At 41.3% G+C, this 24,059-nt stretch overlaps 3 protein-coding genes across 3 annotated transcripts in view; all 3 read left to right on the top strand.

The window, feature by feature from the left end:
- The window catches only part of LOC307018353 (uncharacterized protein), a gene marked incomplete at its 3' end in the record, with an annotated part of 48,094 nt that extends 31,853 nt beyond the window's left edge, over positions 1-16,241 (top strand). Inside the window, exons 2-8 of the mRNA XM_079648584.1 lie at positions 11,933-12,231; positions 14,862-14,915; positions 15,060-15,088; positions 15,228-15,269; positions 15,351-15,763; positions 15,871-15,874; positions 15,969-16,241. Coding sequence (XP_079504710.1) covers positions 11,940-12,231; positions 14,862-14,915; positions 15,060-15,088; positions 15,228-15,269; positions 15,351-15,763; positions 15,871-15,874; positions 15,969-16,241 — 1,107 coding nt within the window. The 5' untranslated portion in view covers positions 11,933-11,939. The remainder of the gene's footprint in view (positions 1-11,932; positions 12,232-14,861; positions 14,916-15,059; positions 15,089-15,227; positions 15,270-15,350; positions 15,764-15,870; positions 15,875-15,968) is intronic.
- LOC307017666 (uncharacterized protein) overlaps positions 1-24,059 on the top strand; it is a 108,251-nt gene that overhangs the window by 67,583 nt on the left and 16,609 nt on the right. The window lies entirely within an intron of this gene.
- LOC307018354 (uncharacterized protein) lies at positions 808-3,939 on the top strand (the record flags this gene model as incomplete). The annotated part of the gene is made up of 3 exons (XM_079648585.1): positions 808-827; positions 2,360-3,735; positions 3,854-3,939. 3 exons carry the CDS (start codon positions 808-810, stop codon positions 3,928-3,930), a joined length of 1,473 nt encoding a protein of 490 aa, XP_079504711.1. The 3' UTR covers positions 3,931-3,939.

The following is a 24,059-nucleotide window of genomic DNA, read 5'->3' as shown; positions in this document are numbered from 1 at the left end:
AGTCCAGGAGGGAACGCAACACATGTGAAAACACGTTCTGATGTCTCACTGCTCAGGCTCTCTGTTCCAGTTAACCTTATTTAATACATCTCCAAATTAAATTCATGTGCAATGACCCTGACACACTTCTGACCATAAAAGACGCCCCTCGAAACACAGAAACTGATTTTAAACACTAGATAACATGTATCTCCACATTTGAACATATCCAATCTGTCTTAAAGGTCTCCTATGATGCAAAATGCACTTTCTGATGTATTTTATACATAAATATGCGTCCCCGGTGTGTCAGGACACTCAAAACGTGTCAGAAAACAAAACCATATTTTCAAAATTCTGACTTTCTTCTAAAAATTCTGACTTTTTCCTCAAAAGATGTATTTTTTTCTCAAAAGATGAATTTTTTTCTCAAAATGTAGACACACGCACACACACACACACACACACACACACACACACACACACACACACACACACACACACACACACACACACACACACACACACACACACACACACACACACACACACACACACACACACACACACACACACACACACACACACACACACACACACACACACACACACACACACACACACACACACACACACACACACACACACACAACTATTCTTATTGATGTTCTAATATTCTTTGAATTTGTTCTGTTCTGATAAAAAAAAATACAAAAAAAGTATTGTGTTCAGTATCTATTATTTGTATATTTAATGCAGTTTTTCAGGTCTACCAGTCGTCTGATAAATTATTTACAGTTTGAAAGGGTGTTAAAAAAAAACATCTGGATGATTCCGGGAACAGCAAAGTAAGGGGTGGGATACAAACACAACAGGAGGTTAAGCCAAACCATTCTTCACTGGAGGGGGGACTGGCTGGATGTCATGAGGGATTAACAATGAAAGTTTGGAGAATACAACCCCTTTTTAAATTAGAGACACTACATACTGATATACACCTGAACATCAGCAGGAGAGGACTCTTTAAAGTAGAGACACTACATACTGATATACAGCTGAACATCAGCAGGAGAGGACTCTTTAAAGTAGAGACACTACATACTGATATACACCTGAACATCAGCAGGAGAGGACTCTTTAAAGAAGAGACACTACATACTGATATACACCTGAACATCAGCAGGAGAGGACTCTTTAAAGTAGAGACACTACATACTGATATACACCTGAACATCAGCAGGAGAGGACTCTTTAAAGTAGAGACACTACATACTGATATACACCTGAACATCAGCAGGAGAGGACTCTTTAAAGTAGAGACACTACATACTGATATACACCTGAACATCAGCAGGAGAGGACTCTTTAAAGAAGAGACACTACATACTGATATACACCTGAACATCAGCAGGAGAGGACTCTTTAAAGTAGAGACACTACATACTGATATACACCTGAACATCAGCAGGAGAGGACTCTTTAAAGTAGAGACACTACATACTGATATACACCTGAACATCAGCAGGAGAGGACTCTTTAAAGAAGAGACACTACATACTGATATACACCTGAACATCAGCAGGAGATGACTCTTTAAAGTAGAGACACTACACACTGATATACACCTGAACATCAGCAGGAGAGGACTCTTTAAAGTAGAGACACTACATACTGATATACACCTGAACATCAGCAGGAGAGGACTCTTTAAAGTAGAGACACTACATACTGATATACACCTGAACATCAGCAGGAGAGGACTCTTTAAAGTAGAGACACTACATACTGATATACACCTGAACATCAGCAGGAGAGGACTCTTTAAAGTAGAGACACTACATACTGATATACACCTGAACATCAGCAGGAGAGGACTCTTTAAAGAAGAGACACTACATACTGATATACACCTGAACATCAGCAGGAGAGGACTCTTTAAAGTAGAGACACTACATACTGATATACACCTGAACATCAGCAGGAGAGGACTCTTTAAAGAAGAGACACTACATACTGATATACACCTGAACATCAGCAGGAGATGACTCTTTAAAGTAGAGACACTACACACTGATATACACCTGAACATCAGCAGGAGAGGACTCTTTAAAGTAGAGACACTACATACTGATATACACCTGAACATCAGCAGGAGAGGACTCTTTAAAGTAGAGACACTACATACTGATATACACCTGAACATCAGCAGGAGAGGACTCTTTAAAGTAGAGACACTACATACTGATATACACCTGAACATCAGCAGGAGAGGACTCTTTAAAGTAGAGACACTACATACTGATATACACCTGAACATCAGCAGGAGAGGACTCTTTAAAGTAGAGACACTACATACTGATATACACCTGAACATCAGCAGGAGAGGACTCTTTAAAGTAGAGACACTACATACTGATATACACCTGAACATCAGCAGGAGAGGACTCTTTAAAGTAGAGACACTACACACTGATATACACCTGAACATCAGCAGGAGAGGACTCTTTAAAGTAGAGACACTACATACTGATATACACCTGAACATCAGCAGGAGAGGACTCTTTAAAGTAGAGACACTACATACTGATATACACCTGAACATCAGCAGGAGAGGACTCTTTAAAGTACAGACACTACATACTGATATACACCTGAACATCAGCAGGAGAGGACTCTTTAAAGTAGAGACACTACATACTGATATACACCTGAACATCAGCAGGAGAGGACTCTTTAAAGTAGAGACACTACATACTGATATACACCTGAACATCAGCAGGAGAGGACTCTTTAAAGTAGAGACACTACATACTGATATACACCTGAACCTCAGCAGGAGAGGACTCTTTAAAGTAGAGACACTACATACTGATATACACCTGGACATCAGCAGGAGAGGACTCTTTAAAGTAGAGACACTACATACTGATATACACCTGAACATCAGCAGGAGAGGACTCTTTAAAGTGGAGACACTACATACTGATATACACCTGAACATCAGCAGGAGAGGACTCTTTAAAGTAGAGACACTACATACTGATATACACCTGAACATCAGCAGGAGAGGACTCTTTAAAGTACAGACACTACATACTGATATACACCTGAACATCAGCAGGAGAGGACTCTTTAAAGTAGAGACACTACATACTGATATACACCTGAACATCAGCAGGAGAGGACTCTTTAAAGTAGAGACACTACATACTGATATACACCTGAACATCAGCAGGAGAGGACTCTTTAAAGTAGAGACACTACATACTGATATACACCTGAACCTCAGCAGGAGAGGACTCTTTAAAGTAGAGACACTACATACTGATATACACCTGAACATCAGCAGGAGAGGACTCTTTAAAGTAGAGACACTTCATACTGATATACACCTGAACATCAGCAGGAGAGGACTCTTTAAAGTAGAGACACTACATACTGATATACACCTGAACATCAGCAGGAGAGGACTCTTTAAAGTAGAGACACTACATACTGATATACACCTGAACATCAGCAGGAGAGGACTCTTTAAAGTAGAGACACTACATACTGATATACACCTGAACATCCGCAGGAGAGGACTCTTTAAAGTTAGAAGTAATGTGACACCGGTTTCCTCTCAGGTAAACACCCACAGACCCGCCCATCTAGACTGTGATTGGTTGCAGGTTTGGCGGCAACATTCAGTATCTGCCATCCATTGCAGCAGAACAACCGCAGGAAGATCTCGGAGCCACACACTCTTATTGCTCGGTAAAAACTATGGTTGTATTTGTAAAAACTCAAAAGTGGAGTCGTTGAATCTCTAAAAAACGTTTTATCCCTCCGCCTCGGAATATTTCTCCAGTTATTTGTATTTTTCTTGCTTCAGAAACCGAAAGTAACAGATCCACAATCACCCAGAAAACCCGGACTGGATCAACAGAAAACCCGGACTGGAAGGACTGACTACCGTGAGTAAGAGGATAGATTAGATAAAGATAAACTTTATTGATCCCTATTTGGGACATGTTATCGTCACAGCAGCATAGATAAGACATTGCACATGAATTATAGTTAAATAAAATACAATTTAAGATTTAAGATATCAATATATGGCCCCACGCAAAGTTATGTGATGAGCCCCTCTGAGCATCGACAGGGGGGGAATTCCAATTCATACTATAGGACAGTAAAACAAGAATACCATTTAAAAGGGGGAGTGATTAGTAAAATATGCATAAAGAAAAAGTATATCTGTTGACAGTTCTGTCTCACATGGGTGTTGTTGAGAGATGTATCCATAGTCCTTCATTTTGCCCTCAAAGTGCACCAGATTAATGCATTTAACTTCCAAATGAAAAAAATCACTCTAGCTTTCAACCAGCTCTGATTTGGGGATTCAAGGTGCTCCCAGGCCAGCGTAGTGATATAATCCCTCCACCTGGTCCTAGGTAGACATACAGTTGAGGCCTAAATTATTAGCCCCCCAGGAGTTATGGAACATTTTCCTAAAATTCTTCCCAATGTTTCGAGCATTGATACAACTTGATATAATCAAACATTCACCGGTGCTATTTAGTAGCTTTTGGTACATTTTGGAACATAAAATACGTTTTTAGGCTTGCTTTATATCAAATATAGGGGAAAATAGGTTGTTCAAAAAATATCAGCCCCCAGGCCATTAATAGTCAATAGTGTACCCTTTCTGAGCCACAACTGACAACAACCTCTTAGAGTAGTTCTTTAATAGGTTGGCACAGGTCTCTTGAGGGATTTTGGCCCATTCTTCCATTGCAAATTGTTCCAGCTGGTCCAAATTGCGTGGTTTCCGAGCATGGACATTCACTTTGAGCACCCGCCACAGATTCTCAATAGGATTAAGATCTGGGCTATGTGCGGGCCACTCCAGCACCCTGGTGTTGGTGTCCTTTAGGAACTGTTGGACCAAGTTTGATGTGTGCTTTGGGTCATTGGCTTGTTGGAAGACCCAGCGATGACCTAAGCGAAGACTAAGAGCAGATTTGTTCATATTATCCCTCAAAATGTCAAGATCAATTAAATGTTTCATGATGTCTTGCATCCGAGCAAGGCTCCCTGTGCCTGAGGCTGCAATAAAGCCCCACAGCATGATGTGTTCTTAGGGTTGAAGGCCTCTCCCTTTCTTCGCCAAACATAAGCAACATCCATGTGCCCAAACAGTTCCAGTTTAGTCTCATCAGAAAAAAGCACAGACTTCCAAAACTCATCTTTACCTTTCAAATGTTCACGGGCAAACCTCAGTCTGGCTCTGATGTGCCACTCTCCCTTTTATGCTGATTAATGCTCAGGTGTGGCTTGAAAGCTGATTGGTTGATTAGGTGTGGCTTGAAAGCTGATTGGTTGATTAGGTGTGGTTTGAAAGCTGATTGGTTGATTAGGTGTGGTTTGAAAGCTGATTGGTTGATTAGGTGTGGTTTGAAAGCTGATTGGTTGATTAGGTGTGGTTTGAAAGCTGATTGGTTGATTAGGTGTGGTTTGAAAGCTGATTGGTTGATTAGGTGTGGTTTGAAAGCTGATTGGTTGATTAGGTGTGGTTTGAAAGCTGATTGGTTGATTAGGTGTGGTTTGAAAGCTGATTGGTTGATTAGGTGTGGTTTGAAAGCTGATTGGTTGATTAGGTGTGGTTTGAAAGCTGATTGGTTGATTAGGTGTGGTTTGAAAGCTGATTGGTTGATTAGGTGTGGTTTGAAAGCTGATTGGTTGATTAAGTGTGTTTTGAAAGCAAAAATTTACATGGGGGCTAATATTTTGGACCAACCCATTTTTCACTATATTTGACATAAAGCAAGCCTAAAAACGTATTTTATTTCCCTAAAAGTACCAAAAGCTACTACATAGCACTGGTGAATTTTTGATTATATCAAGTTTTATCAACACTGGAAACATTGGGAAGAATTTTCGGAACATTTTCCATAACTCGTGGGGGGCTAATAATTTAGGCCTCAACTATAATCCCTCCACCTGGTCCTAGGTCTGCCCTCGGTCTCCTCCCAGCTGGACGTGCCTGGAACACCTCCCTAGGGAGACGCCCAGGTGCTCCATCCTCACCAGGTGGCATCCTTACAAGGTGGCATTCTTAACAGGTGGCATCCGTACAAGGTAGCACCCTTAATGGGGCTCATTTTTATATTGCTTCAGTTTATAATCGTAAAGGAACGAAAAGTTCAGATTCATTTTTCAATAAATGACTCGCTTCCACAAACGGCTGAGCTGCTGAGCTAAACGTTATGCGGGTTGGATCATTTAACTGTCGCGGGCTGCGCCTGGGCAACAGCGCTGCTGATAGGATCCGACGTGTAGTGGTGGACAACTTGCTACAAACATGTGACATTTTATGCTTGCAAGAAACTTTCTTACCAAAGCAGGACTTGGGAAAGTTGAACTCTCTTAATGACAATTTTCACGGGGCTGGGGAGTCCACTACGGACCTATCTCTGGGAATAGTGAGAGGAAGGATAGCAGGGGGCGGGGCTATCCTGTGGCACAACAAGCTGGACGCTGTCATTAATGTCATCAGGCTTGAAGTTGACTGGTGTGTTGCTGTACAGATCAAAATGAATAACAAGGAGTTTAGCATTCTCAATGTAGAAACACCATATGAGTCACAGCATAATGAAGAGGAACACCTGAACAGACTTGCTTTTATACATTCTTTTATTGTTGATAATCATTCCACCAGTGTTCATGGAGTGGGGGATATGAATGCTGACATATCAGACCAAAAGGTCCTTTGCTAAGCATCTGCTACAGTTCTGTGATGATAACAATCTTATATTATCAAGCTAAATACTTCTGCCTACAGATAGCTACTCGTATATAAGCGAGGCCTGGCATTCAACTTCATGGCTTGACCATTGCATAAGCACGGCTAATGCCCAGGACATTGTAAGATCAATTGAGATTGTGTATGAGGCATCAATGTCAGATCACATTGCTTTTGTAATGTCACTAGATTGTGATAGTCTCCCTGAGATGTCTCAGGAGGTTGAAAATGCCTGTAACACTAAAGTGGATTAGTCCAAGCTCACAACATGAGGATAGGCTATTGTACTATGGGAGAACTGATTGAGTGATGTACAGTGGGGCAAAAAAGTATTTAGTCAGCCACCGATTTTGCAAGTTCTCCCACTTAAAAAGATGAGAGGCCTGTAATTTTCATCCTAGATAGACCCTCCAGAAAAATGCGGGCTAAATTCCTTAATTATGCATTTTTAAATTAAACATGCGGGGTTTTTATGTGATTTTATGCGGTGAAATTGCGGGAAGTTAGGAAATATGCTAAATATGCGGGGGAAAAGAATAACAATTTTTTTAAATATTGGGCTGTCTTATTTATTCTCTCTCACACACAACCTGCCCCCAACGTTAAACCCCTTTACTATTCAATTAAACACATTCAATGTTTATTTATTGTAAAAGCAATTGGGCTATTTTAATCACACACACACACACACACACACACACACACACACACACACACACACACACACACACACACACACACACACACACACACACACACACACACACACACACACACACACACACACACACACACACACACACACACACACACACACACACACACACACACACACACACACACACACACACACACACACACACACACACACACACACACACACACACACACTTCTCCGCCTCATTCTGTTTTCATTTACTCGTTCGTTATCTGACCAGCTTCAATCTTGTAGCTACTCACTTCGTTTCTTGTAGCCCTCTAAAGGGTTTTGGAGGTTGATGCCTCGGTGAATGTGAGTTGTTTGGCTTTCTTGTCCGCAGCAGCAGAAAGCATTTTCGAATGTTTGAATGAATCAAAGTGGGTCGTCCCCGTCGACTTTCTCTTATGCTCCAACACAGAGTTGCACGGGGTGCAGAATAGTTTCCCCCCACTTTTTGCCCGGTCTTTAGTAGAAATGTTCGTCGGTAAATGAGCTCTATACAGTGTTGTTTACATTCTGTGATGCGCGAGCTGATGACGTCACGTCAAGACGAGTTAACTTTTTTTTCTTCTCAACTTTGTGTGGAAAAATGCGGGGATTATGCGGCCTTTTGATAAATATGCGCCATTTTGCTGATTATGCGGTAAATTCTGCGATTGCAGAATCGCGTTTTTCTGGAGGGTCTACCTAGGTATACCTCAACTATGAGAGACAAAATGAGGGGAAAAAAATCCAGAAAATCACATTGTCTGATTTTTAAAGAATTTATTTGCAAATTATGGTGTAAAATAAGTATTTGGTCAATAACATACAAACAAGATGTCTGTCTCTCACAGACCTGTAACTTCTTCTTTAAGAGCCTCCTCTGTCCTCCACTTGTTAACTGTATTAATGGAACCTGTTTGAACTCGTTATCAGTATAAAAGACACCTGTCCACAACCTCAAACAGTCACACTCCAAACTCCACTATGGCTACCCCCCACCTTGGACTCTGCCTTGCCCCCGGGCCGTCCACCTGAGATCCCTTCCGGGCCCTCCGCTGTGCTCCTGGGCTGTCAGCCCAAAACCCGTCCTCCAGACCCCCTCCACCCACCCTGGTGGCCCTAGTTTTTTTTATAAATGTTACCAGCTAAAAAACGGTAATTACCGGCTAACGGAAACCCTGGATTGAATTTCTTTCTTCTGTCTGTACTACGTCTGCAAATACTGTCATACTCGGGGATTTGAGCATACATGTTGACACCCCCTCCCGCCAACCTGCAGCTGACTTCCTACAACTACCTGATGTTCTCAACCTCCAACAGCATGTTGATGTCCCCACGCACACCAGTGGGCACACGCTTGACCTGGTCATCACTGACTCTGCCCCCATCACAAATCTGTTGGTGTACGATCTGGGAGTGTCGGATCACAAGGTTGTTTCAATGGAGTTCAAATTGCCTCACCACATCAAGCCCAAACTTCAAATCCATTTCAGAAATGTGAAACACATCGACACAGACAATTTCACAACGCCCCACTGAAATCCACAGCGCCCCACAGCTTCTCACGCTCAGCCCCCTGGTTCACTTCAGAGCTACGTGGCATGAAGGCAGCTGGGCGTGTACTTGAGCGGCATCTTGCACGATCTGGACTCACTGTTCACAGATTAGCCAATCAGGATCATCAACAAACCTACTCAAAGTCACTCAAAAAAGCACGGACACAGTTCTACTCCGACATGATCAGTAAATATCCTTGAAACTCCAAGCAGCTTTTCTCTACTATTGATCATCTCCTCAAGCCACAAACTCCCTCACACATCGACAGAGGAGCAGTGCAATAACTCTGTTGCTTTCTTCAGGACAAAAGTTCCCACTATTCGCTCTCTTCTCTCCACCCCCTGCGCTGTGTCTGTCCCTACTGTCAACCCACAGCCTGGGACTTTCCAACCGCTCTGCTGCTTCACGGAGATCTCTCAGAAAGGGGTTGAGGACATCATCCGCAGGATGAAACCCTCCACCTGCACACTAGACCCTCTACCCACAGCCCTTGTCAAATCCAACATCTCTGCAATAAGTCCCATGATCACCGACGTCATCAACAGCTCCCTCAAGGCTGGTCATGTTCCATCTGCTCTTAAAACTGCCGTCATCAGACCCCTTCTCAAAAAACCCACCCTAGACCCAGACGTCCTTGGTAACTACAGGCCCATCTCCAACTAAACGGGCTCTTTGAGAAATTCCAGTCCGGTTTCCGTTCCGCCCACACAGCACTGAGACAGCTCTGGTCAGGGTCACAAACTACCAGCTGATGGGGGCTGAACCTGGTTCCCCATCTCTCCTCATCCTCCTGGATCTGACTGCAGCATTCAACACTGTCGGCCATAACATCCTCCTTCAGCGCCTCAAACACACCATCAGACTCTCTGACTCCGCCCTGAGCTGGCTCCAGTCCTACCTGTCTGGAAGAAAAGAGTATGTCTCCTTGGGAGGTGCGAGGTCCCAGACACACCCTGTCACCCGTGGTGTCCCTCAAGGGTTGGTCCTCGGGCCCACTCTGTTCACCCTGTACACTCTGCCCCTTGGCCGTGTCATCAGCCAGCATGGGATATCATTCCATTGCTACGCTGATGACACGCAGCCATAAAGACAGACCCTATCCCACATGCTTCCTCACTCTCACCATCATCATCACCGCTCCCATCAACATCCTTTAACACCTGCCTTGAGGAGATAAAGGCTTGGATGCAGCAAAACTTCCTTCAGCTAAACAGCTCCAAAACAGAAGCTATTTTAGTTGGCACACCGAACCAGGTCCAGCCATCCCCCATAACCCACATCACCTTTTCTGGCCAAAACATACCCCTCTCCACAGCAGTTACCAACCTGGGTGTACGATTTGACCGACATCTGACCTTTGACACCCACATCAAACACCTGGTCCATACCTTCTTTTCCTCAAGGCTTGACTGTTGTAACGCTCTCCTCATCGGGACTCCTGGCAGGAGCCTTCAGAAACTCCAATAGGTACAGAATAGTGCCGCTAAGATCCTGACGCGGGTGAGAAAGTACAACCCCATCACACCCGTCCTTTATTCCCTCCACTGGCTTCCTGTCTCATTCAGAATCAAATACAAGATTGCACTACTGACCCATCAATGCATCCACGGGAACGCTCCTTCATCATACCTAAAATAACTACCGTAATTTCCGGACTATAAGGCTCACCTGAATATAAGCCGCAGCAGCTAAATTGAATGATGTGTACATATATAAGCCGCACTGGACTATAAGCCGCAGGTGTTTTAATGTTTAATTACCATATGTAAGGGTTCGTGCACAGAGGGGATTGTCGGGAAAGAGATGGCTGTTTGAGAAAGCTCCCATTTATTAACATTTCAACAAACAAGTTGCATATTTGCATAACGTATTCAAGTGTTAGCATTTAGTGCAATAGTAGCTACAGAATATGTGCTGTGTAAACTGTACTGTATCACATAGCGTTTCAGACACACACACTTTTCAACTTTCAAACTTAAACGGTGCGCTCCCAGCGCACGTACCGGCAGTGATCTACAGCAGTGGTTTTCAACCAGTGGTACGGGGACAAACTGTCTCGCTCTCGTAATGTCTGTCTGTCTTGCTCTCGTTCTGTCTCTCGTACCACTCTCGATTCCACTTTTACTTTTGCGCGCTACCTGTCTCACTCTTTTCCGGCCTCCAGCTTTTCCTGCTGGAGCCCGCCGCTTAAAGGTGGGGGGCGCGGACCGGCCATAGAGCCCATAGAGTTAAAGGTGGTGGACTGTAACCTGTCAAATCCATAGATTTAGGAGGTCCCCTAGTGGCCGTTAGCTGTAACAATCCATAGATTAGCCGCACCGTTATATAAGCCGCAGGGTCGAAAAATGGGAAAAAAGGCGCAGCTTATAGTCCGAAAATTACGGTACTCACATCACAAACCTCCAAACGCAACCTCCGCTCCACAACGAACCATCTGCTTCGCCCCCCCAGGACCAAACTCTGCACCATGGGGGATCGGGCTCTCTGTGCAGCTGCTCCTCACCTGTGGAATACCCTCCCAGACCACCTGAGGACTCCACAGACCACTGAAGCCTTTAAGAAAGCCCTCAAAACCTTTCTTTTAAAAAAAGCCTTTGATCAAACTTTTGTTTCTTTTATTTGTTTCTTACACCTCCTGTAGCACTTGGATTGCTTTTAGCAACGAAAGGTGCTTTATAAATACATATTATTATTATTAAGTAGTTCTAAAAGGTAGCTGATAGCAGGTTAGCATGGATTCAATCTAGATAGTTAAACTACATTTTAAAGCGATATGGATTCATCCTGAAGGGCGTTGCTGTTTTTATTGTTGCTTTTAACTCGTGAGTAAATAAAAAAATGATACATTTTATTTTGGTGCCAGATTATGATGAAAAACAATAGACCAATATATTTACTATGCGTGGTGTTTTTCTCCCTGTCAGATTCAGCATGGCAGCCAAGGCCATTTTGACAAGTAATAAGACACCCATTGTGGACGCTTTGGTCGCAGACTACAGATTAATCCTCAACAAAGCTGAGCAGAACAAGTTGATAACTCGACGTGAGTACAACAATCTGAAAAGCATCAACAAACTAGATGATGAGGGCCACGTTGTGGCGTTGGTGGATAAGATCATGAACAAAGGAGAGGAGAAGTGCCAACCCTTCCTGAAGCTCCTCCAAACTGATGAGGACATCCAGGAGACTTACCCTGAGCTGCAGAACATACTGAAGAACACCAGTACGTTAACATGAATACAAATTACTAATACGGATGCCAAATGTGTGTTTTAACATTTTAAAATGTTACGTTTATAAAGTGTCCTTCTGTTTCCCTCTTATTCCCGCAGATAATCAAATTAAAGTGGTAGAGACATGGCAGAAATCATACAATAAAGTGGGACAGTGAAGTGTTCTCCCGTATGCGAGAGGGCGATCAAGAAAAGAGAGCGAGCGGCCCGTTCAGGGAGTTTACAGAAGAAAATACACAGAAAGACAGAAGCACAATAACAATATATTTAGGAGTTTTTTTGTAAATAACCGACGGTGTCAAGAGGAAGTAAAATCCCCTTGTCAACACATTCTCACTCCCAACTCAGCCTATGCTGACGTTATGTCAGGGTCCCTGTCGTCTCTTTCCAACACAAGGGGGGGGGGCCTTTAGCGTAGAGTTTCAACTATCAGGGCGTCCCATTGACTTAGAGCTCCCTGAACGCTGCTAATAGAGGAGTTGGGACCGCGGAGAAATGCTCTCCACAGATCCACTCACAGCGTTCATCAACCTTTCTCTAACTCAATATCAAATCACACTTAATGTTTTTAATTCTTTATTTTAATTGAATAATGTCGGACTTTTGTTGCCGTCAGTTAGGGGGAGAGTAGGGGCTCAGAAAACTGAAATCTGTTTCATCGTTTTCTCCTAATTTGTATTCTTTTCTAAACCACACTGTTATTTACTCAACAACAACACATCATTATCCTGGTGTTTATTTATTTATTTGATTAATAAACACAAGTTGGAGTCCGTCAGGAGCGAGGGCCGGAGCAGCTAGTAGTAGTTGCTTAAGAGAATTTGGTAACACTTTATATTAAGGTACACAGATTAACCTTCAACTAGTTGTTCATTAAGATGCATATTAGCAGTATATTGGCTCTTTATTAGTCATTATAAACACTTATTAATGCCTTATTCTACATGACCATATTCTACAAGTACTAAGCCATTAGTTCGAGAGTTTTTCCTCAATAACCCTCTAATTAGTTCTTATTTATTGCAAGTAAGGAAGTTGTTGAACATGGGTTTTGGTCTTAATATGCTCTGCTCAATATGGGCCTAATAAGGCAGTAGTACCACAAGAATAGTAATTATACCATATTAACACTTATTAACAAGACATGAAACTATAAGTGTTAATTGTGTCTAAATAATTCAAAATGAGGTATTCATATCTAAGAATGTGTGTTGGGGTATTGACAGTTCAGCTACCAATAGCAAGGTGATATTGACCTGTATGTTTCACATTTGCACATTTATATATTTGTAAAATGTGTACTGAAGGTTAGACAGGAAACCGGGTACAGGAAGTAGGAGAAAGTGAACTGAATAGCATGGCAGTAGACATCAATGAGTAGACTGCTACAAATGTTCCCTTTGCAACCTGAAGAGTAAAAGCGTAAATTCCGTCCAAAAGCAATGACTGTAAGTGTAAGCCTTACAGTTACACTGTAGGGGTTAGTAACATGTATTGTGTTTATGTGATGACATTTGGAGATGTTTAAACGGTTTAAACACAATGAGAAAATGCGTTAGCATTCGCGCTAGCATTTGCGTTAGCATTCGCGCTAGCGTTAGCATACATGCTAGCGTTAGCCATACTAGCCTGTATACATGCTTATTGAACAGCCAGCATTAGCTATATTTACCTTGTTTACACTTAGCGGTCCCATGTGTTAATCTGTGTATGTTACACTTGCATGTATGAGATCATTGAGTGCCTTGTAACTTCTTTTTGTATAGTTTCAGTCCGTTTGAATGTCACTGGACTGCAAATAAGTCAATAAAGGAGCATGGCTGCTCATTCCCTGGCTCTCAAAAGAGTTTGGCTGGCTGTTTAATCTATGTTCACACTGAGACAGTACAACACATAGAGAGAACAGTACACCTATTGTGTAAGAAAATACAAGCAGGTCACAAAGTATGATCACGAATACATAAACTCTGTTAACAAAAATCAGTTTTTATTCAAACGTGCAGGCTGCATTATGTTTGAGAAACTTGACATGTTTTGGTATGTGTCTGAACCTCTCTTCAGTGGTTCATTAATAAAACAGATATTTGAACGTGTGCCTACTTTGTTCATGTTCTGTTGAGGTTAATTTCAGTAGTTGTGTGCAATAATGTATTTACAAAGTGTGAAGAGGAGGCAACTTTAGAATAGGGAACCTGATCAGGTCAATTAGAGTCAAACTACTGGCTTATTGGTTATGATGAACAAGACTTCACTTTAGAATAGGGAACATCTTCTTAGATATAAATACCTAATGTTGAGTTATTTAGACACAATTAACACTTATAGTTTCATGTCTTGTTTCATAAGAAGAGATCATATGTGTTAAGTGTTATTATGGAAGAATAACTATTTTTGTAGTTCTGCCTTATTAGGCCCATATTGAGCAGAGCATATTAAGACCAAAACTCATGTACAACAACTTCCTTACTTGCAATAAATAAGCACTAATTATGGGGACCCTACTCTACATTTCTAACATAAGACTTTGGGGTCTCAACAGGACTCCATGAGCTGCTACATAATAAACATAGGTGTCGAACAATCATGCTCTGCTGAGTAAATCCTGTTTTAAATGTTCCAGAGAAGAAGAGGAGACGTAAGAAGGAGCCGGAGGAAGGAACCAGTCCTGCAGCAGGTAGGTGAAGTGTTGCTAGATTGGGGCCAATCACATCAAGTGCATCGTCCGTTGTTTAAAACATTAGCTTCAGTTCTGTTAGCGCTGCCGGTGGGCTGGTTGTCTTAACGAGACCCTGAGTGATGTTTGTTTCTCCTGTTAAAGATCAGCAGGAGGGAAGCCAACCTGTCAAGGTAAGAGTTGGAGAGGAAGAGGTTTGAGACGTTGTGGCACCTGTCGGCAGTTACCCAACTCACAACATTCATCATTAAAGAGTCACGGCCGTAACACTTGTGTGTGATATAAAGTAAGCATATTTCTTCCTGCTGTTAGAAACCGAAGACTCGTGACTCCCAAGATGGGAAAGCTCCATGGGTAAATCTTATTGATCACTTACAGCTTTGAGACATTTACTGTATTTACGTTCATTGATACTTTTCTTTTCTTTGTGAGCAGAGGAAATCCATCTGTGATCTAAAATCCAGAGGAATTCTTGAGACGGAAGCAATTGTTGGGAAGGTTGTTAAAAAATCCGAGCTGCTCACATCCAAGAGAAAGACGTTTTATTTTTTTCTGGGCGTCGCCGACGAGACAGCCAGCGTCAAACTGATGTTGTACGGAAAAGATCTCCATCGAAAAGTCAAAGAGGGGAGCTCCTACATCTTTAGGAATCTAATAAAAGATGGAATGTATGTGACGGTCACCGCATCGAGCGAAGTGTCAGAAACAAAACCTGTCATCGTCCCGGAGGAGCTCGAGAGAGAAGCTGAGAGTCTGCTTTATCCTGAGAGTCCGCTTACCTCCATTAAAGACATCAAATCATCTCGTCCCCAGACATACGTCAGCGTCAAAGGAACCGTCTCACCCAGGTGAGTTCAAACTGCAGACCTACTTCATGCACTGGAGCCTGGTTAGGTTGGTAATGCATTCAACAAATGTGTCTTTAACATTTTTAAATGCCTTTTCAAGATCTTAGAAACGTATTTATTGACGGATAACTAAAGATAAACTAATGGACCAATTATATTTATCAAACAATGGCAGTTTGTTTAAACTCTGCTACTTTTCATTCAGATTGATCCCGTCAAAAAAGTGAAGGGGAAGAAGATAAATCTGCAAAGCTTCAAACTGATTCAGGAAGATGAGGAAATCAGCGTCACCATGTGGGACGAGGCCATCAAGCAGAGCAAAGACCTTTCAGTCGGAGACGTCCTTCTTCTTAACAACATGAAATACTCTGAGAGAGTGACTCTCAACTCATCTAAGTTCACCAAAATCACCAAGGTACCTGCAGCCTCCAGTCAAACCTGTTTAATCTGTGATGACAGCTTTCCTCAAAATGTCTAATTCTGACTTTTTCCTCAAAATCATAAAATTCTGACTGTGAGTGTTTTAGTGAAGTCACCAATTCACGAGTCCAAGTCACTCTCGAGTCACCACTCTTCGAGTCAGAGTCCAAGTCCGAGTCACCTAAGAAGAGTCCAAGTCAAGTCAGAGTCCAAGTCCGAGTCACCTAAGAAGAGTCCAAGTCAAGTCCAAGTCACAAGTCTTCATGTATTCACCTTCGTGGATATCTGTGTTGAAATGTAGCTGCTCCTCTACATTGCTTTCATCCTGTCATGTTATACTAACCTGTCTATTGAACTGCTGCGAAGCCAGTTTGGCTAAAATTCTTGTAATAGGTGCTATACAAATATAAAGCTTATTACTAATATTATTATTATTATTATTGTAAATTACCTTTAATATGTCTAACTATATTTAAAATTAGTTACCTTTTAGAGAAGTGATTAAATTTGTATGCCAATATTTTTCTATGGTAAAGTTTTCGTTTTGCACTTTTATTTTGATAGTACAAAGATCGGGACTCTTATTTTGAAGGAACTTTTACCGGAAGTCAATGGACAAAGGAGCAGTGTAAACACGTATAATGACGGATAGATGACGAATAAATTAACATATACTAAATAGTTGCATTCGGTTTTTAGCACCTGGCTGATAAGGGCACAAGCTCTTACGTTGGTAATGATTGTATACAAGCAAGGGTGATCAATAAACAGATATCATCGGTTGGAGAGTCTGACCATCATTCAGCCGGGGAGGCTACAATTATTATAGTGAATGTTTCAATTCTATCAATAAAGATTTAGCCCCAGAAAGCACATGGCTGCTTAACATGCAAAATGACGTCATTCTGCATGTTAAGTAGCCATGTGTTTTCGGCTGATTCTTTATTTATTGATTAGATCACGTTACTCTGATGATAGTGTTCAAGACAGCCTATAGGTCTGAACTCCATCCTTAGAGTAAAGTGTTGCGGAGCCTTCTCTTCAATATTGTTTCCACATAACGAGTATGTTGCGCTGCTCTTTTCCAATGTGGAAGCAGAATGTGTGAAAGCATACAGCACGATGCGGGGTGTGTCTCTAGACAGCTCTAGACTGGAATAGCGGGCCCCAGTACGTGAACTCGCCTCACAGGTGCACACGCCAGGATAGAGGACATCAGACTCCAGAGAAAACTTGCTCGAGTCCAAGTCCGAGCGTCAATTTACAAGTCGAGTCCGAGTCATCCTGGGGGGGGAAATTCACAAGTCCGAGTCCAAGTCACAGTAGGCGAGAATTCACGAAAATCGGCACTCGAGTCCGACTCGAGCCCGAGTCCAGGACCATATCTGGACTGTGATAATACAAATAAAATACAATAAAATAAGTAATGATCCCTCTCGGTAAAATAAAGGACGACATAAGACAAAATGAATAAATAAGAATAATAATGATTCAAACTCAAACTAAAAGGTGATGTTGCTGACACTAGGCCAACCTGAAAAGTTGTTTCAAATGATGTTTCCTGGCGGCTTGTTCCACAGAAGACATCATATGGAAGCTAACTAGCCCCCAAAGCAAAATGCTCCTCACCTTGATCTGAAGACTTTCTCTGATGTTTCCTCACGTCCTGAACATTGACCCTTAACGTGTCTTCATGCAGGTTCAAAGTGTCGGCATCCGGAAAGTGACTCTCAAGATTAGAGGGATCAAGAAAGCCACGCTGAAGGAGACTCAACTGGAGGTGGAATTAGACGCGAAGCTGCTCACGCTCGTCGTGGCGTCTCGACTTCTGGCGAAATCTCTCGACTTCCAGCTGAAGAAAGGCTTTGGTGATGATCTCCTTAAAAGAATACCGCTCTCAGTGGAGGCTGAAATACAAGGAAACAGAATCATCAAAATGGCAGACCCTGAGGACATCTGAAGGGGAGTTCTGCAGCATTCGTGTGTTACGTGCCGTGGTGTGTGTCTCTCTCCCCCTCTCCCCCTGATTGTCTCCCTCCAGCCTCTCCCTCAGGTGCTCCCAATCCCCAATCAGGGCCTCCATAAAGGACCTGAGGAAGGCTGCAGTCTCTATAGCCTCATCCCAATACCCCTCCTCGACTCCTCCTTTCCCTCACTCGCCTCCCTTCCTTGCGTCTTAGCTCCGCCTCCGTAAGATGCGAGCGAGAGAAACGAGGAGGTGACGTGAGGACAGAGGAGTCCTCAGGTATTCATTGGGATGTCCTCGTTCACTCAAACGTCACTCTTAAACAACGTCTGTTACTGATGACATGTGCTCAGCTGTATCCCCTCTCATCGGGCTTAACTGAATAACTCTTTAGAACCGGAACATTTCTGGTTAGATATTTATTTAAATGAATGAATCTTTCTCTTGTTAGGCAAGGAATCCAATGTATGATGGCTGGTCCTGCTTTTGTGTTCCGTTTTGGTGTCAAATGTACATTTCAATCAAATGATAGTAATGTGAAAGCCTTTACTCTGAACATGTGTGCCCTGTAGATCCCCACATTCACCACAAACCCACATTCAGGACTGTGACTTTTAAATAATGTATCTCCTGAATATCTCAACACAAAACAATACAAATAATTGTTATTTATCAAGATCTAGCCATTTATGAAATAGCTTTCTTAATAGCTATGTTTTAGTGACGTTGAAGATCATTAAACATGACTTCAATTGTTAGTATAACCGTAAGAAATGAATTGCACATAATAATTCCCACGGAGCTGTGAGCACTTAGACATTTATGTGACGCTTTTCCACTGATCTTCCAGTTGTTGGTTTTCCTCTGTTGAAATGGACCAGCTGTGAAGGTGGGGGCGGGGCTTTTATACGCGAGTGGTGAAAACACTTCCGCGTAGTCTGCTCTCTGTATCCTCCTTTTCGTCTCCTCCCGCACCCCTCCTCCATTACACATATGATGTTTGTCAATTTAAAAGATAATTTTGCAAGTCAAAAAAATTAAAATGTGTCGTAAAACTGTGAAGTTACTCTTTTGTTTGTGTGAAACGCTGAATGAACTACATCTCCGGTCTAGCAGAACAACACACGTCACCAAGATGGCCGTCACTACTGTCTTGTCAACAAAAGTTTACCCTCACTATCACCACAATGAAACACGTCCAGAAGAATGTCATGTCTGCCTTCCTTTGATTCTCTCTGAACTGCCTAGTCTTTTTAATGTCAACCATTTGCGCAGATAGCATGAAGTAGAACAGATCGCAGATGCTAATTTATTGTTAGCATTTCTCCCCCGGGCTTAAATTGTGTATTATAGAATGATCACACCGGTGACAGTACTCTTCAAAGGGTTCACGAAATATGATTACTACTCTTATTATTTAACATGTTGGGTTACTTGATGTTACTTCATATTAAGGCTAATAAAAATGACAAGGCTGTAATGCTAACTAACGTGCTAGCTACTAGCTAGGTAGCTAACTTGATCCAGCCGCTCCTGGACCATCAGACGGGAAGCGAAAGAACGAGCAAGACCCATTGCTGGTATGATAGCAACCTGGTGCTAAGCACACAGGCATCTTGTTAAAGTGATCTTATCTTAGACAGCGCCATATAGATAGATAGATTCTATCTATATGGCGCTAGTAATAGTCCTTTATGTTATATAGATGACCGCATGTCATGAAGAGTAATAAGGTATCTTTATTTACGTATCAGGTCTTCCGTCATGATACATCCATGCGCCCTAGATGCTGGCTTGCATACACACTGTATCACTCCGCAGCCGCACCCCATCAGTAACGTCCTGATGGTATATGTGCGCGGCACTATATACTACATCCTCCTTTCTTACAATGAAAGTAGCATGTAACATTTGCTGTAGTAACCATTCTATATCGGTCTCAATATTAACATTGTTCACTTGTTAACATACGAATATATGAAATTATATTTTGTATGAACATTAACATGTCAACTTAGAATCAGTGTATATCACTCCAACATCCTCATATAAACATGAATGAATGAAAAATTCAGTTTAGGATGGCCGAAGACACTACACTACCCATAATCCCCAGCTATCGTTTGGGACTACAGTCCCGTTGACAAACCCCGTGATTAATCTTCAAACTCTGGGATTGGATGTTGGAGTGGCAGTGCGCCAAGGTTACGCCGAGCGTCAAGCTCTTTGAAATGGAACGAAACCACGGCAGACTATTCAAAACTGGACTCGAACGCCCCCCCAGAACTACACATGCTGGATATTGTGTTTCGCAACATGTTCTACTATGGCACGTCTCTACTGGGAATTCTAGTTTTAAAAAACGTTTTCCCCAAAATTAGAAGTTGACAGTGTTAAACTGTGTACAGCCCTGGAGGTTTAGGCGATAGGAAACACATTGGTGTCTACAATGAAAAGCATGTAATTACTAAATGGGTGAAAATCGCTTGTGTCCATAATGCGCAGCATTAATATATACCCACATGACAGCTCATTGTTACTTTGTAATTCTACTCCACTACAATTCAGAGGTTAACCTGGTATTTTTACTCCACTACATTTATTTTAGTTACTTTGCAGATTCTGATTAATGATGTGAAATATAAACAACCCTTAAATCAGACTTTAGTTACACCTGAGTGAAGTTCAGGGAAGGTGATTTTCAAGTGCCAACAATCAGGAGAGATATTTGATAGTTGGAGCTTGAGAAGACTAAACATTTATCTGCAATTGACATGAATGGAAATGAGTAATAAAGTGTATTCATTACTCGTTATTCTCTACTAATAGTTCATTAAAAACTGTATATAATTGCTATTTTGCAAATCCCTTTCAAGATTTTCAAAGGTTTATTGACATATCATATCATTCACAACTACGGTGTAGTTATGCAATGAATGAAAGACTTGGGTCTCAGGTTCCTCAACAGTGCATTACAAGACATCTATCAATATGTGTGAATACCTCCAGCATTAAACTGTCATTCTGCACATTTCTTATTCTATCTACATAAGAGTATAATTAATGTGTTTAATATCAGTTAAAATAAGTGCTTCATAGTTAACATTGCAGGAAAGCAATATATTAGACGTTAAGTACTTTGTCAGGCTTAATATGTATCTGTAGATACCCCCAAAGCTTTTTTCTTATTTAAAAGAAGACCTTAATCTAAAGTATTCTTTAATGTTGAAATAAAGGTTAATTAGTTTTTCTGTTTTGCACATCCTCATATTAATATCTTTGTACATCCAGCACTAAACTGTTTTATAGAGATCACTTACAGTATCTTCTTGATTTTTTATATTCTATATTTCTATCATTGACCTTCTACTTTCCCCCTATGAAAGCATGTACTCTTAATATTTTTTTTCATCAAATAACATTATTCAACAAAAATAACATTATTCAACAAAAATAATTCAATAACGTGCTTTAACCACTAGGCAGTGCACACAAGGTACAAAGCATACTAATAATAACTTTGTATTATTAGTGTAGGACACTTATGTATGTACTGTATAACATCTGAAGATGTGTAGTTTACTAGTTTTATTCATGTTTTGACATAATTTTACAGGATATTGATATACTATTTCTCATGTTTTACTTCTACACATTAATATCTGATTTGTAAAACATCACAGACAGAAAGGCATATCCGTCATTTAATGGTAAGCTATTGAAATTGTGATTCCATAGATGTGTCTCCCATCACCCAAATCCCCTGACTATTCTCTCAACTCAGTATTTACATTCTTATATTCAAGAAAATCAGTAATATCTTTAAAAACTACAAGTCCCTTTCTATCAGCTGTGCACCATTATGGTCTAAATATAACCTAACTACCGATTGGATCAAATATAAAAGTAAGCCGAATTACTATTGATACTGCAAGGAGACGTATTGTGTGAAAAGAAATGTAAGATGTTGTTTAATTGTTGATATATTTATGATCCACGTCACGTTTTCAGTTTTGGCGCCAGTTCTTCCTGTTTGTCTAGAAGTCCTCTCAGCAGGGCTCTATAAATAGAGAACTACGGCAGATATGTAATATTTAATGCAGCCGAACCGTGTATTACAATGCCGTTATGTGATGACTTCCAAAGAGAAAAGCAAGAACACCTTTTTTCAAAAAATTGTGTAATGTTTTCGGATGTCATATCGCATTGACATCATATCCCAACGTGCATTGCGGCTAAAACATCCAATCGACGAGCTTCAAGCTGAGGATCTTGGGTAATCTGTTCAGTGGGTTTGTGGTGTGTATCGCTCGAAATGTCCCTTATAGGCCTCGGTCTGTTTCCGGTGACTTTATTTACAGCTAAAAAGCCCAAGATTATAGAATTAAACGAATAAATAAAAACAAGGATAATTGTGTGTTATTGTTGAGTAAATAACAGAGTGTTATTTAGAAAAGAATAACAAATTAGAAGAAAAAAAAGATGTTCAAAAATACAGATTTCAGTATTTTGAGGCTCTGAGCCATTTATTTTCCTCACAGACGGGAAAAAAAGTCCGACATTATACGATTTAAAATAAAAACAATAAATAAAAAGATCAAACACTGGCATGTAATTTACGTTAGAATAAATAGAATGCTTTTGAATAGATGATAGTCAAATCTACGTCTCTTTACAGCCCCGCCCACTTTTGGGGAAACCAACGCTGTCATTTGAAAGGCGATCAAGCCTGAAGCCACAGAGCTCTTCTGTTACTGTCCTTTGTTCTTAGAGGAAGTTCAGAAACACGTACCGGTAACTCTGGATTTGTTTTAATGTTTGAGGCGCAATAAACGACACAGCAGCTTTTTGGCATGTTAAAACTATTATGTTCTGCCTCGTGAGAGTAACAGCTGGATAAATTACAGCCTCGCCTACTGAATTCAAATGTGTGCTCTAAAATGATATTTATAAATGACTATTATCATTATTATAAGCAAGACAATAAATGGCAAAGATATGTAGAAAATAAAGGTATTTGAGATACGTTTATAACGAACGTAACGTGGGAGAAAATACGTTTCTAGCTAAAAGTAATTGAGAATGCAGTTTAGGTCTGTGGGAACGTCATCTTTAGGAGACAGGGTTGAGGAGGAAAACAAAATCCAAAACCATGACACAACCATGATTCAAATCATTTCACTTTTCTGCATTTCTCCGCTAAGTCCAGCAACACACTGACTTGGTCTCTGTAGCTAAGAGCAGCTTCCATTCAGCTAATAACATGTGTCCCCTCTGTGTGAAGAGAGTCTCTTCACACAGAGGGGACACATGTCTCTTATACATCAACATGTGTCCCCTCTGTGTGAAGAGAGTCTCTTCACACAGAGGGGACACATGTCTCTTCTACATCTACATGTGTCCCCTCTTCTTCATGTCTCTTCTACATCAACATGTGTCCCCTCTTCTCCATGTCTCTTCTACATCAACATGTGTCCCCTCTTCTTCATGTCTCTTCTACATCAACATGTGTCCCCTCTTCCTTATGTCTCTTCTACATCAACATGTGTCCCCTCTTCTCCATGTCTCTTCTACATCAACATGTGTCCCCTCTTCTTCATGTCTCTTCTACATCAACATGTGTCCCCTCTTCTTCATGTCTCTTCTACATCAACATGTGTCCCCTCTTCTTCATGTCTCTTCTACATCAACATGTGTCCCCTCTTCTTCATGTCTCTCCTACATCAACATGTGTCCCCTCTTCTTCATGTCTCTGCTACATCAACATGTGTCCCCTCTTCTTCATGTCTCTTCTACATCAACATGTGTCCCCTCTTCTCCATGTCTCTTCTACATCAACATGTGTCCCCTCTTCTCCATGTCTCTTCTACATCAACATGTGTCCCCTCTTCTCCATGTCTCTTCTACATC

The sequence above is a fragment of the Notothenia rossii genome (assembly GCF_949606895.1).
Source record: "Notothenia rossii genome assembly, chromosome: 9".
Taxonomy (NCBI): domain Eukaryota; kingdom Metazoa; phylum Chordata; class Actinopteri; order Perciformes; family Nototheniidae; genus Notothenia; species Notothenia rossii.
Note: the sequence above shows the minus strand (reverse complement) of the source record. Positions and strands in the feature narration are given on the sequence as shown.